Genomic DNA, 14,036 nt, shown 5'->3' with positions numbered 1-14,036 from the left:
TATGCTCATTTCAGGTGCATGGCAAGGGAAGCTAAGAAAACAATGGACCTAAAAAATGAATGAAATCACAGAATACACAGAAATCAAACTTTCTGTTGGGAAAGACAAGTGACAGAACATAAATTATATTAAATAACTTTACTTTCATAGGTTCTAAAGCCCAACAGCTTCTTCAGGGGCTCCAAGCCACTGATGAAAGTCAGCAGCTACAGGCAGTAATTGAGATGTGTCAGTTGTTGGTCATGGGGAATGAAGAAACATTAGGTGGATTTCCAGTCAAGAGTGTTGTACCAGCTTTGGTAAGGATCCAGTTTGTTTATGTATATCTATGTGAAAAATAGCGTTTAAATAGTATAGCAAAAGGATTAAACAGTGAAATAGAAGTACTCTTGAAACTTCTACATTTAAGAGGTGTCTGGTAGCCTCTGGTTCATCTAGACTTAAAAATGGCATTCAAGACTTATGATATAAACAAAATATTTTCACTTTTCAACAGCTTTCTGTAATCAGATGTAGTTTAACAAATAACTAAACCCCTCTCTCTATTTTAGGTCCCATGGTTGCCATGCTTCCATGGTAAAAGGGGGGAAAAAACCAATAGGCTAATGTACTCCTACAGATTTCTTGGGTAGCTGTGAGGCTTCTAACTGGAGTGTGAACTAGCTGGAGAGGGGAGCATTGTGTGTTTAAGTAGGATTGAATGAGGGGCAATGGCTTTTTATGTAGCCAGTGTAATGAGTACTGGCTCATGGGAGCATTTGATGCCTAAAAACTACATAAAAAATAATGTATGGGTTGCACTTCAGAGGACTAGGAAGATGCCTTGAATATAGAGGCTAAGCAGCCCCCGTCATAAATACATACACTTTGATGGGCCAGATGAAAAGCTGTCCACTTGCACAGACATGTCTGTGTGTACCTGGCTAAATATTAGAACTCAGACTGCTATAGTACTCTGTTAAGGAATGTGTATTTATATAGGGTCTGCTGACCATTTGTCATCAGGTGTATGGCAGTTTTCCCCCTCCTTGTACAACACAACTCAAAAGTAAAATGTCTCCTTTGAAGGGGTTCATTATTCTAATGCTTGTCATATATGCATTGATTTCCATAGATTTCTCATTAGTCTGCTAGTTCATCTTCCACCCATGTATGCATGGTAACAATCCTTTCACCTCCTCAGTTGCAAGGATTCTCTACAGTCCTTTCATTAGGATCTTCGAACAGTCCTTACAGAAGTCCTTTATAGTTTCTGGCAATCTTGGGGCTTCATATGTAGGCCCGCCTGAGTCTCTCTTGCTTTCTTGGAAGAAGCCTAATGGCAACAATTGTTCCCTTTTAGGCTTCCCAGCAGTACACTCCATGCTGTCCTCCACCTCTACCATAGCAGTGCCTATAGGCTATAAAAGACAAGCCCTCAGTGTATCAACATGTGGTCCCTGGGGACTTCAAGTTCCAGATTTTGGCATTAAATGGAATGATGATCCTTAACAGATGTTAAGCTGCATTCTCTGCTGTTGAAAGTACATTTCTGCTTTTAAATTGGCTTTTGTTCTCCTGTAACAATTTCCATGGAATACTGTAGTAGCTGTTGTGATAACTTCAAAAAGATCGTGTCTCGAGTCACAATAATTTCAGTTATAGTTAAGAGGTTTTCACATTTGTAGAATGCAAGAAAACTATCTTTTTGATAACTTGTACCAAATTAAGAAATGAGTAATCTGTTCTGATCTTTCTCTTTGTAGATAACGTTGCTACAGATGGAGCACAACTTTGATATTGTAAGTGACGAGAGATAAGAGCTAACTTTTTTTTTCCTGCAAATTTAATATGATGATGATGGAAAAAACTTTTTTTCTTTTTTAATAGATGAACCATGCTTGTCGAGCCTTAACCTACATGATGGAAGCACTTCCCAGATCATCTGCTGTAGTGGTAGATGCAATTCCTGTCTTCTTGGAAAAGGTAGCAGTAGCCATGTTCCTAAGTAATGAAAATTAGTACACATACCTTAAGGACAAACTTTTAACTTTGAATAATCCCCATAACTGTCCATGCATCCACCCAAACAAGTACACTGCTGCTTCTGCTGTCATAACATAGTGACTAATAAAAAATGAATTGGAAGTTAAGAAACTAGCCTTAAATGTTGTAAATCAGTATAGTAAAACCTGTGTTATCTGGCACACCAAGGAATTAGGGCATGCTGGCAACCTAAAAATTCTGGTTATCGGGGGTAGGGAGGAAGCTGTGTGGGGCCTGCGGAGGGGGAGGGTCACAGGAGCCATGCGGGGGCCGCTATGTGGCCTGGTGGTGGGGGGGTTGTGTGGAAGTTGGGGGGCAGGAGGCGGAGATGGCAAGCCAGGGGAGAGGGCGGGAGCTGCGAGGGGCGGGGAGAGGGGTGCTGGCCTGCTAGGGGTGCCAGGAGCCACGGAGGGAGCCAAGATGCTTGATGCTTGCTTCCGGCTACCGTTCGCTCTTCCCCCAAGTACATGCTGCATACTCGTCTGAGGAGTGGCCCATTACTTAAAGGGCTAGTTTCCTTTGTTTGTTTGTTTGTTTGTTTTTTGCTTTTCCCAGTGTCAGACATTTGCCAGCTTCTACAGTTTTCCAGATGTTTAAGTTCCGGATAGCACGGGTTTTACTGTACCTGGTTTATGGGAAACACAAATTACATTTCCAACTGACACAGCAAGGAAATCCATGTTCCTTTCAGTTCTGATTAACTCAGTTCACCACCACCTTCTTTTATGCTTTCACATGAGGCTAGGTTAACCAGTAAGCATCGCCTTTAATGTATGATGCTTACTGGTTCCAGTTAACTGGTGGAGGCTGGAGCACCTCTCTACCTATGGTGTAATCAACTACAAGCTAACATCCTTAATCTCTATGCTGTCAAATGCTTTTCATAGTCGATGAAGGCAATGCATAAAAACAATGTGTATTTCCTTGAGTGTTCCAAAAGCTAGTTTATAATGAGGATATGGTCCATTGTGCTGAAATTGCTTTGCTTTGAAAACCTTCCTACTCTCTCAGACTCTTGAAAAGCATCAGCTAGTGGTTATTTTGGTGAACAGCTTGTAGACATGTCATACTGGACGATAGTTCTTTAGTTCACAATCACCCTTCTTGGACAGCAAAATGGGTGTTTGACTCCTTCTAGCTGGATGGTACCTTCTACCTTTCCAAGTAACTGCTACATCTCTAAGCAAGAGTTTTGGAGAGATCTTGGCCTCCAGCTCTTATCTTTTCAGTCTCTTTTCCTGGAGCTTTTCCTTCCTTCATTTGGTAACCATGAGGAGGACCTGGAATATGTCTCCTGACCAATACTTCAATAGATTGAGAACCTATTCCCAGTTAAAATTAATACCTACAGGAAATCAGGTAACCAGGCAGATGTGTGAAGATATGTACTTAAGTGCAGTGTTGCTCTTAATGGTGTCCTTTAATATTAGTTTTATTACAACTTCCAACTTTTTCTACAGTTCCTAAAATCCTATAAAACTGTTTTGCCTTACAATAGGTGTTAGAGCCATTTGCTTTAAGAGAGCCCCTAAATTTAAACCTGTTTTTCTGAAGTCTTTTTTGGGGGAAGGGCGAAGGTATTACAAAGCTAGTTGTGACCTGAGTTTTGTTTCTATAATTCAATACTGAAATTTCATACACTACATATGTACTGTACTGTGTACAGTTTGTACCACAGAAACACTTCGGGTACATTATCTTTGAAGTCCTTTTAATGAAATGTTTGAGAATTCAGTACTTAAGATCAAGTACTAAAAACTGAGTTTGTGTTATTTTAAACGTGAAAAGCCTTTAAACATACTACTTTTATAAAAGTAGAAAATTTGTAACTTCACATTAGAGGATGGGAAGTATTAATGTAGATCAGAATTTTTATTCTTGTCAAGCCAGTTTCTAGAGACTGATATTATTGACTAGTAACTCATTTCATTACTTTCTTTTGTTCTAGCTGCAAGTTATTCAGTGTATTGATGTGGCAGAGCAGGCACTGACTGCCCTGGAGATGTTATCACGTAGACACAGTAAAGCTATTCTTCAGGCAGTAAGTATTTTTCCCTACTAGAAAGAAAAAGGATACTTGCTTGACATTTGTTTCCTCCTTTAGATGGGTCTTAGATCACACACTGGGTAATTCACAAGTACTTCCCAATAAGTAATTGATGCCCAGAAATTTCTGTCTCTGTATGCCACTGACAGAGAACACTTCTCTTTAACAGCTTTCTGTATTATAGGGTGGGTTGGCAGACTGTCTGCTGTATCTGGAGTTCTTCAGCATAAATGCCCAGAGGAATGCACTAGCTATTGCTGCCAACTGCTGCCAGAGCATCACACCTGATGAGTTTCACTTTGTTGCAGATTCTCTGCCACTGCTTACACAAAGGCTAACCCATCAGGTAAGAAGCCATTATAAAATCTTGACTAGTCATTTTGCTATGCTACGGAGGCATGAAACTGCTGGTAGCTCTTAATGCAAATTTTTAGAGGTTCTTTTAAAAACTAAATAAGCCCTGAAACATTTTAGACCTATATGTTGTAAACTGTTATGGCTTAATAGTTTATTCCAGCAGAATAAAAAACAATTGTGTTTAAATAACACTGTCTCAAATCAGTCTTGATATATCTCATCAATAGAGATGAGGAAAGCTGGTTTAGGGAGTCATCCAGTGCAGGTATGAAATGTTGTTTGAAAGTACCTAAGTTACCTCTTACTTCTTCCAATCTGATATGAAGTAGGATCCCAAGAAGAATTATGAAACTTCACATTGGATAGTCTGTTTAGTGGACAGTCGACTTAATTTTCAAAGTTAGAATTTCTTCAGAATTTCTGAAGACCCTGGTAAAACACCTGGTGAATAGCTTTTACAGACTATGTATTCAGATTAATACATATCTTCTCCATTTTAGGGATGTTAAATTGCATTTAATCAACTAGTTGATGGAATTTCTGTTGATTAGTCGATAAACGGGGGAAACTGCAGAGCCACAGCAGAGGTAGCTCCAGGCTCTGAGAGCTATCCCTGTTGCAGCTCTGCCTTTTACATGTATTAAGAGCCTGGTGGCTCTTGAGACATTTAAAAGGCTGAAGCGCAGTGTGGGGGACCAGGCGGGAGCTGGGACAGCTAATATCCGGCTCGTGGCATGTCCCCACCCCCAGCTGTGCTTCACCCATTTAAATATCTCAAGAGCCTACCAGCTCTTAATGCATTTAAAAAACAGAGGCATGCTGCACTCAGTCCTTGGCTATGCCTCTGCCTCCCTTGCCCCCCACGGAGATGGTGCTGAGAGGGAGACAGCTTTTAAGCACCAGTTCCTGCTTCTCCCTCCCCTATAGTAGATAGTCACTACTCTACTATCCGATAAGCTTAAGCTTATTGGATAGTGGACTAGTCGCTTACATCCCTATTCAGCTATAAACTTGATTTCACAAGTTTTCATCTTTAAAATGATCATCCACGTAAATTTAATTCTTGATGTGCATGCACATAAAATCTGATTCTTTTGAATAACAGTGTCTTTTGGGCCCATGCCTGCCTTCTGAGTGTCTCACTCCATGTGGCTGAGGACATAAAGGGCAGGGCACTTGCAACCCACTTTCATTTCCTTCTTAGCATGTATGTCTGAGAGAGAATCCTCTATGGTCAGTGTTCCTTGCTCTTGGTGAGTATTTAGCACAGTTTGGACATTAAATTTAGATTTTCCTTGGCAGTTACCTTTAGATATTTCAGGACAGAGTAGTGATGTTGCTTCTCTACAGGGATCTCTCCCTTTCTCAATAGTGGTAAATTGGCAAGTGTTGACTTCTGAGTGAGGCTTCCTTTTGTGGGACAGACCATCCACACTTTTGAATAAATTGATGGAATAGCAGAATTCCCTCATGGCAAAGGGCTGAACTGCACCCCCAGTGGTAGTTGATGCATCAGACACAGTCGCTAAGTCTATAGCCATCACAACCGCAATGAAGGAAGTCTTTCTGACTTGCAGGTATCGTGAATTCCCAAGCAGATTCATGTCACCATCAGAGATCTCTTATTTGATGTCAGTGGCCTTTTAAATTTTGGCCAAGAAAAGCCCACCTTAGCAAGTTGGAGCTCTGTCCACTAGGTAGCCTCATACCAGAGTACCAATGTGGAGTTTGAGCCACTGATTTATAGCCAGGTGTAAGTTTCTGGGTTGCATATTAGTTTTGGTAAACCTCCTCTTATCCACATCTTAGCTCCAGGGCAACTGCTTGTTAATGACCAAGAATATAATCTCTGTGGATAATCACTTGGAGAGAACAGTTGACAGAAATGAACGCTCTTTCAGATGTTGTATCCACACAGATTCTATGACCCACCGTCTATCAGTGTGGATAGAAATCCTGCTTCAATAGGACATTTGAGCTAAGGAACTGGGTGTAGGTTGTGGTAGCTCTTCCCTTAAGCCCTCTACTACAGGGAGCAAGAGGCTGCACCAGGCACAGGCATGGCCCCGGCAGATATGTTTAGAAGAATCTGTTCTTGTGCTCATGGGATGTGTGCCCCAAGAGTAGAATCTGTGTATAATTACATCCTGAACCACAGGTTACTTTCCTATTGGGGAGGATTAGTGAGAGTATCACTTAAAGTCTTACATCTTGTAGTGTTGAGCACTATACATGTGTATTAAGTATGCGTGAATATAATCTTAAACTTTATTGGGGGTAGTGGAATAATGTACATGTTGGCAAGAGGTATCTATAAGTGGCAAAACCTATAACTCATGTCCTGATATTGTATGTGTTAACGTTAACTTCAATTTATTTATTTACATACTATAACTATACACAAGAATATTTTTAAGAAAGGAAAAACTGGGGATGAATTACATGTGGGTCAGTTAGCAAACAGGGTTGTGTTTTTTGTTTTGTGGGTAGTCATGAAATTTGATTTGGCATAATTTCAGCCATTTGACAAGAGGATTAGAGAAGTTATGTGTAAGAGCAACTTTTAAGCAAAATTACAAAAAGACTAGAAAACTATTTTAGGAGAAGTGACTCCTCTTCCCCCACCACCCCTTCCGAGAAGCTTAATTTGCCTCATGCTGTGACACTTCAGTCTTCTGTGACATCTGTATATCCTGGATGCTTGTAAATTGGCATTACGGCTGCCTGCGTTTTCCAATTTTGAGAGATTGTGCAAATATATTAAACTTATATTTGGTCATCTAAAATGGAGTAATTCTCCTTGAGTTGAATAGTCTTACGGGGTGAGCCATACCAAATAATCTGTTCGTGGAAGCTGTTCTTGCTGTAAAGAATTCAGAGGTTATTTTTATCACTTCTAAATTGAAATCTACTAAAAGTAGGGTTTCAGTTATCGGTGTTTTAGGGGGAACGGAACTTTTGTGCAGAATTATATGTAAAATAGTCTCTAGAATATCTTTCAATATATGTATATTTTTTAAAAATAGGACAAAAAATCAGTAGAAAGCACTTGTCTCTGTTTTGCACGGCTAGTGGACAACTTCCAACATGAGGAGGTAAGTGATCTATCTCTTGTACTTTTAACAAAAAAATTTTTTTTTTTAAAATTGGACTAGAATTTTCTGAATTGTTCTTTTAGTGATTGCTCATGTCAATTCAAGTAGGTTATGTGCACCGTGTGCCTGATAATCTGAAGGTTTTTCCATGTTGGGTCTGCTCTGGAACCCTCTAGAGTGGTGCCTTTATGGCTGTGTATGTGGGTCCCTGCCAACCCATCACCTTTTTATTTCCTTCTTACCACCATTGACGGTTGTTGGAGAAACTTCTCAATTGCATTAACAAGTGCATCCCATGGTGGATATTCTGGCCCCAGAAGGACTCTAAGGGTAGTTCTGCCCTTATTAACAGGGCTCGACAAATAATGCAGTCTACTCGCCCATGGCTAGGTAGATTCCAACCTGGAAGAGCCGGGTTCGGGCGATCTGCGCATGCACAGATCGCCAGACAGCACAACTGGCGAGCAGGGCATGCCGCGGTTCAGCGAGCCCTGCTTATCAGTATAGATATTTTAGAGATATATTGTGCATCCCTCTGTCTGCGGGGTCTTTTGTTCAATAACTTCTCCTACATTGTAAAAGCTAGGACCACCAAATTTGGTATGCAGCTTCCTCTTCTCCTAACTCAAAGCAAGGGTTGTGCCAGGAAAACAGATGTACCTGGAATTTGACTGTTTTTCATACCATGCCTTTCGTACCCCAAACTAGAGTGTCTCCACCTCACATCATGGAAACTCCATGGGTAAACCAGTTAGAGCTCCAGTTTGGTTAGGGAAGTTCTTCTGGGCAGAAGGAAGCTCTCCACTAAAGCCACTTATCTGGCCAAGTGGCAAAGGTTCTCCATTTGCTTCACGTAGAAGGGCACCTCTCTGCTGTGGTCCTCAATTACATTTAGATTGACCTTTTTACTCTACTTAAAGCAGCAGGGGTTGGCAGGTTCATCAATCAAAGTGCACTGGTTGCTATTTCTGCTTTCCATCTGGGTGCATCAGGGTTGTTGGTATTTGCTAACTCTATTGTTGGGCACTGTCTGAAATGGTTAGAGACCGGGTGTACTCCCAGGGGTGACAAATGATCCCTCCTAGGTTTCTTAACCTGGTGTTCTCAAAGCTCATGTTGTGGGGGGTGGGGCTTCAAACCTCTAACAACTAGTTATCTACTTTACTTTACTTCTCTTGGAAAATCTCATTCCTCGTGGCTATCCCTACCTGGCAGAGTGTCTGAGCTCAAAGCTTTAACATCTGATCCTCTTTTTACAGGACAAGGTATAGTTGTAGCTGTACCCAGGCTTTCTCCCTAAAGTTCTCTCTCAATTTCATGCTAATCAGGACATCTCTTTATCTGTGTGTTTCACAAAACTGCATGCTAATGACAGGGGTTGCATGCTGTATTCCCTGGACATGAGATGAGTGCTAGCTTTTTACACTAAGCAGACAAAGCCATTTAGGAAGTTGACACAACTCTTCCTCACCAGGGCAAAAGAGACTAATTTTTTTTTTTCTTGAATCACAGGCTGTATTAGGACATACTATGATCTAGCAAATATTCCAGCCCCAGCATTGACAGCACATTCCATGAGAGGGCAAACTTCTGCAGCATTCCTAGCACAGGTCCCCATTCACAACATCTGCAGGATGGTGCCCTGGTCGTCTGTTCATACCTTTTATATCGCACTATGCCATCACACAGCAGGCTAGAAATGATGTTGCATTTGGTAGAGCAGTGCTTCAGACTGCAATTCGTGTGAACTCCGACCTCCTCTTCAGGGAACTGCTTGGGAGTCACCTATTTGTAATGGCCATGAGCTATCACTTGAAGTAAAAATGGTTGTCTATCTTTTGTGACGGTTGCTCTTTGAGATGTGTTGCTCAGGTCTATTCCAAGACTCCCCCTCCCCCACCTCCATTGTCTGGCAATAAAGAAGTGGAGAGATGGCAATTTAGCAGGAGCTATGTACACAGTCCTGAAAGCACCACTCCAGGGGCTCCACAGTGGACCTATGGGTACTGCTAGAGAAAAACCTTTCAACATTTGTGCACATAGTATACACACACTTACTTGAAAATGGACACGAACAACACATATTGAAGAACAACAGTTATGAAAGGTCGGTAACTGTTTTTTTTCCTTCCTTTTATTTCTTAAAGAATTTGCTTCAGCAGGTTGCCTCTAAGGATTTGCTCACAAATATTCAGCAACTCTTGGTAGTGACTCCTCCCATCCTGAGCTCAGGAATGTTCATCATGGTGGTGCGCATGTTTTCCTTAATGTGCTCCAATTGTCCTACGCTAGCAGTTCAACTTATGAAGCAAAGTAAGTGTATGTTTTCTCCTTGTATGTCTACATCCTTTTTTTACATGGCACTTTTATTAGAATAGGAAACATAGATATTAAATATTACTGACTTTATTAAACACTCTATAATATACCACACTTTCCTATAGGAACATGTGGAATCAAGAAAAAGCAATACAAACTGGACTTCCCTGGTCCCAAATAGGGATGTAATAGTGTAGTGATTAACTGATGAGCAAAAGCTTATAAGTTAATGATATAGACTACACGCATTTCCCTTCCCCACCCCACCAGTAAATTTTTTAGCAGGCTGGCCAGCAGACTGGCTCAGCCCTGACTTCAGACGGCAGCAGAATATGGCAACAGGCAGTCGGTCTGCGAGGGGAGCTGGTTTTTAAACCGACTCCCTTCGTAGACCCCCTCCTGCTTGGCACCCTGTGCTGCTGCCTCTGATACAAAGGCAGCAGTGCAGAGTGGCAGGGGGCTTCTCGTGAGTGAGACCAGAGTGTAATATCTGCTGGCCTCACTCCCCAGGGACTTATAGAATAGTCAACTAACCAATAGGAATTCATGAGGTTAACCAACTATTCAATCAACGGATATTAAACATCCCTAGTTGGAAACCCTTAGGTCCTAACCCATCCTGAAAAGGGAATTTTGCTGGCCCTGGCCCATCGCCGTGACTCCCGGCCACTGGGACTCTGGCCTGAAAACCTCCAAGGTCGTAGTGGACCTCAGATGTTGCTGGACCACAGAGCCCCAGTTTAGGGAGGTGACAAAGTAATATTTGTACCGATTTTTGCAGTGTAGTTAGATGGGCTGTCCCTTAAATCTTTTTTTTATCTTAAGCTCTCAACTTTCACTGGAAGTTTTAAACTAGTTTGAGTTAGTACTAATCACTTAAACTAATTCCATCACAACATTATGACAATTGTTCCAACTAAGTTTATGGGCAGGGAAAGTGTGCATTAAATAAACACTGTTCTCTCATAATATTTCCTAAAAACATCAGTGTCATTGTAATGTTGTCTGCAGTTCTAGCTTAGACCCTTCTTTCTACTGTGCTAATTGGCTTTCACTACAACTTCCTTCCATCCCTTTCTAACCTTAGCTTCAATACTCTGCATGCTCTCTTCCTTTCTTTGTTCCCATTCTGACAACATTCTCATCAGTCTTCCCTCAAGTTCTTTCTGTTTACTAAGCCTCATTGTACATTTTTTACTTGTGGTTTGTTTTTTTTCCTTTGGGGTGTGTGTGGGGGGGGTTGGGTTTTTTTTTTTTAAGTACTTGGAAACAATCATTATGTTATTATCGCTTTCCCTATCCTTTGTCTTCTACTTATACTGCTAGCTCTTTAGGGCAAGAACTATCAATTTTGTGTCTAACACATTAGGGCACTATCCTCTGACCCTGGGACAGTACTATAGTATAAAACTTTTTTAAAGATATTGCAGAAACACTTCACTTCCTTCTTTGTGGAGCCTCAAATGGGAATTGTCAAGAACAAATTGATCTTGTTCCACGAAGTCCTCAAGAACTTTATGAGCTTACTTCTCTCATCTGGTAAGTCGTTTTTGCACAATATTATTTTTCAAGTTTGGTTGACATGCTAACTTCATGATCTACTAAAATGAAGACTGATAGCTTCAAACCACTAATGTTAGTACATTTAAAAAAAAAAAGTGTTACCAAAGTTGATTTAATGTTGGTTTCAGTGAACTGATGCCTTGTCTGCCTAAAGAAGGAATCTTTGCTGTTGATACTATGCTAAAGAAAGGAAATGCACAAAACACAGATGGGGCGATTTGGCAGTGGAGAGATGACAGGGGTCTGTGGCATCCCTATAACAGGATTGATAGCCGGATAATTGAGGTATTATTTGAAGTATACATTTTATGTATGACTTTGAATGCTTTTTCATTTCTCCATCCTTGTTCTAAAACTGAATGGTGGCTAGTATAAGTGCTAACCTTAGCACAGCTTCATTCTCTAAACTAAATGCTTGATTATGCAGTATTTCTGTACTCCTTCAAAACAGAATGGATTATTAAACATACAAATAGCTGACTAGATAGTATATTCATCAGAACCTTGCACTTTTTGCACCTGTGACTTTTTTTTTTAAAAGACCTATTTTACTCTGGGAATATGCAGAGTACTCTGAATTTTTCACGTTGGCAAGGCCTAAAGGCATGAACTGAGATCCTTATTTTGTATAGGGAGCTATCTAGTGCCCAAAGGAGGTGCAGACAGTGCCTTTTAGGATTTTTAAGGGGGAAGGCACACAGGCTCTTAATTTTCATTTACTTAGGGATATGAATTCTGAGGTTGGATACAAATTTTTATCCAAAATACTCAAGTCATGATCAAATTATTGGAGACTCTCCAATAAAGATATGTTATTCTAACTACTGTTCATGGAAATCATAGTTACTTTTTGGAGCAGAGGCAGGCAGGATAATTAAAATCTCATATTAAATTAGAAAGGTGCCTTTACTTCAAAGATAGATTTCTAACGTGTGTATGTATGTCAGACGAGATTTCTCAGGAAGCTAACATTTAGCACATTGTAAAATGGGACATGGTACTCTTAATCTTTTTTGTTTGTTTTTGTTTCTCTCCCTTTATGGGACATGAGGCCTTTATAAATGGCCTCCTTCTCTCAGTATTTCTATTTTTAATTTGTTTTATTTTGCATTTGGTTTGTTCTCAGGCAGCTCATCAGGTTGGGGAGGATGAGATAAGTCTGTCTACACTGGGGCGTGTTTATACTATTGACTTCAATTCTATGCAGCAAATCAACGAAGACACTGGGACAGCACGTGCCATTCAGAGAAAACCTAACCCATTAGTCAATACTAATACTAGTAAGTACTGCCTTTGAGTTATCCCACATCTGTGCCTGTTGTGTACTTACATTATATTGCTCAATGGGCTGTCTGTTCCTCAGCTAATCACAATTGTATCTTTTTTGAATTTGGGACTTCAAGCTTTATTTTGATTGAGTCAAGGCTACATTTAAAGTGAATTACTGACTAAAATTTCTTAAGTAAATTACAATATTAATTCCATGAGCAGGCAGTAGTTGCAGAAAAAGATGTATCAGCTGCTGTGTATTAAGATGATAGACTTGAGGTTGGAACACATTGTACTCTCCCGCCACTTCCTGGCGTATATACCACTTTACTATCCTCTATGTAAGATGACCCATACTACGGCTATGTCTACACTGCAGAGTGTTTCCAGGATACCAGAGGTATCCCAGAAAAGCTATGCTGCGTCCAAGGAACACAGCCACTTTTTCAGAACAGATTCTGAAAAAGTGGGCCATTCTTTCGGCACCCCTGCATTTCTCATTAGTGATGTTCCGAAAAGCAGGTTTTTCCAAAATTTGGCCCCATGTAGACGGGCCAAATTTCAGAAAAGCTTCTTCTGAAGAAGATATGCAAATTGCAGTTTGCGTATCTCTTTCTGATCTAACTCTGCAGTTTAGACATGGCCTAAGAAATTTTCTTGGGATGTCTGAATTCTAAAGAGATTTGCTTCATTTTACTGCTTTACTTCAAAAGCTTAGAAAAGAAAAATATTGATGTAAACACCAACAGTATCTTTCAAGAGTAGAATGGCATGATGGGTATGATGGGTATCTTGTTATAAATATCTTGTATCAAAACAACTTTATGCTCTTGTCTTGAATTTAAATAGACATTGTACTTCAGTTTTTTTTTAAAAAAAGGCAACTGCCAGTGTGAAAGTGAGGTGAATTGCAGCGTCTCAGGTGCTAAATCTGTTCTTTTACAGGTGGACATTCAGAATTAAAGAAGGATGATGCTCGAGCACAGCTAATGAAAGAGGACCCAGAACTGGCTAAATCCTTTATTAAAACATTGTTTGGTGTTCTTTATGAAGTGTACAGCTCTTCAGCTGGACCCGCTGTTAGACACAAGTGCCTTAGAGCAATTCTTAGGATAATTTATTTTGCTGATGCTGAACTTCTGAAAGATGTACTGAAAAATCATGCTGTTTCAAGGTGAGTTTCTTTATGCTTGTGAATGAATTTTCTTTTTCTTCTTAGAGTGCTTGGTCATATCTATTCCATTTTAAGTGTGTGTGCTTGCCACGTGCACTGACTATTTTTCCCTTAGTGGTATCCATTGGGGCCCACTGGAGTGGCACTCGCATGATGCAGTATAAGGGGTGCCGATGGTTCCTCCTAC

General features: G+C 40.4%; 1 protein-coding gene across 6 annotated transcripts in view; it reads left to right on the top strand.

Annotated features, from left to right (window-relative positions):
* The window catches only part of TRIP12 (thyroid hormone receptor interactor 12), a 173,555-nt gene that overhangs the window by 91,439 nt on the left and 68,080 nt on the right, over window positions 1-14,036 (top strand). For all 6 annotated transcript variants that reach the window (XM_075937630.1, XM_075937629.1, XM_075937628.1 and 3 more), the window contains 11 exons: window positions 151-299; window positions 1,746-1,781; window positions 1,870-1,965; window positions 3,974-4,066; window positions 4,257-4,418; window positions 7,456-7,524; window positions 9,672-9,837; window positions 11,265-11,382; window positions 11,535-11,691; window positions 12,533-12,686; window positions 13,621-13,849. In XM_075937630.1, coding sequence (XP_075793745.1) covers window positions 151-299; window positions 1,746-1,781; window positions 1,870-1,965; window positions 3,974-4,066; window positions 4,257-4,418; window positions 7,456-7,524; window positions 9,672-9,837; window positions 11,265-11,382; window positions 11,535-11,691; window positions 12,533-12,686; window positions 13,621-13,849 — 1,429 coding nt within the window. The remainder of the gene's footprint in view (window positions 1-150; window positions 300-1,745; window positions 1,782-1,869; window positions 1,966-3,973; window positions 4,067-4,256; window positions 4,419-7,455; window positions 7,525-9,671; window positions 9,838-11,264; window positions 11,383-11,534; window positions 11,692-12,532; window positions 12,687-13,620; window positions 13,850-14,036) is intronic.

This window comes from Pelodiscus sinensis, chromosome 10, assembly GCF_049634645.1.
Source record: "Pelodiscus sinensis isolate JC-2024 chromosome 10, ASM4963464v1, whole genome shotgun sequence".
In the NCBI taxonomy this organism is placed as follows: Eukaryota; Metazoa; Chordata; order Testudines; family Trionychidae; genus Pelodiscus; species Pelodiscus sinensis.
This window is presented reverse-complemented; position numbering and strand designations above follow the sequence as displayed.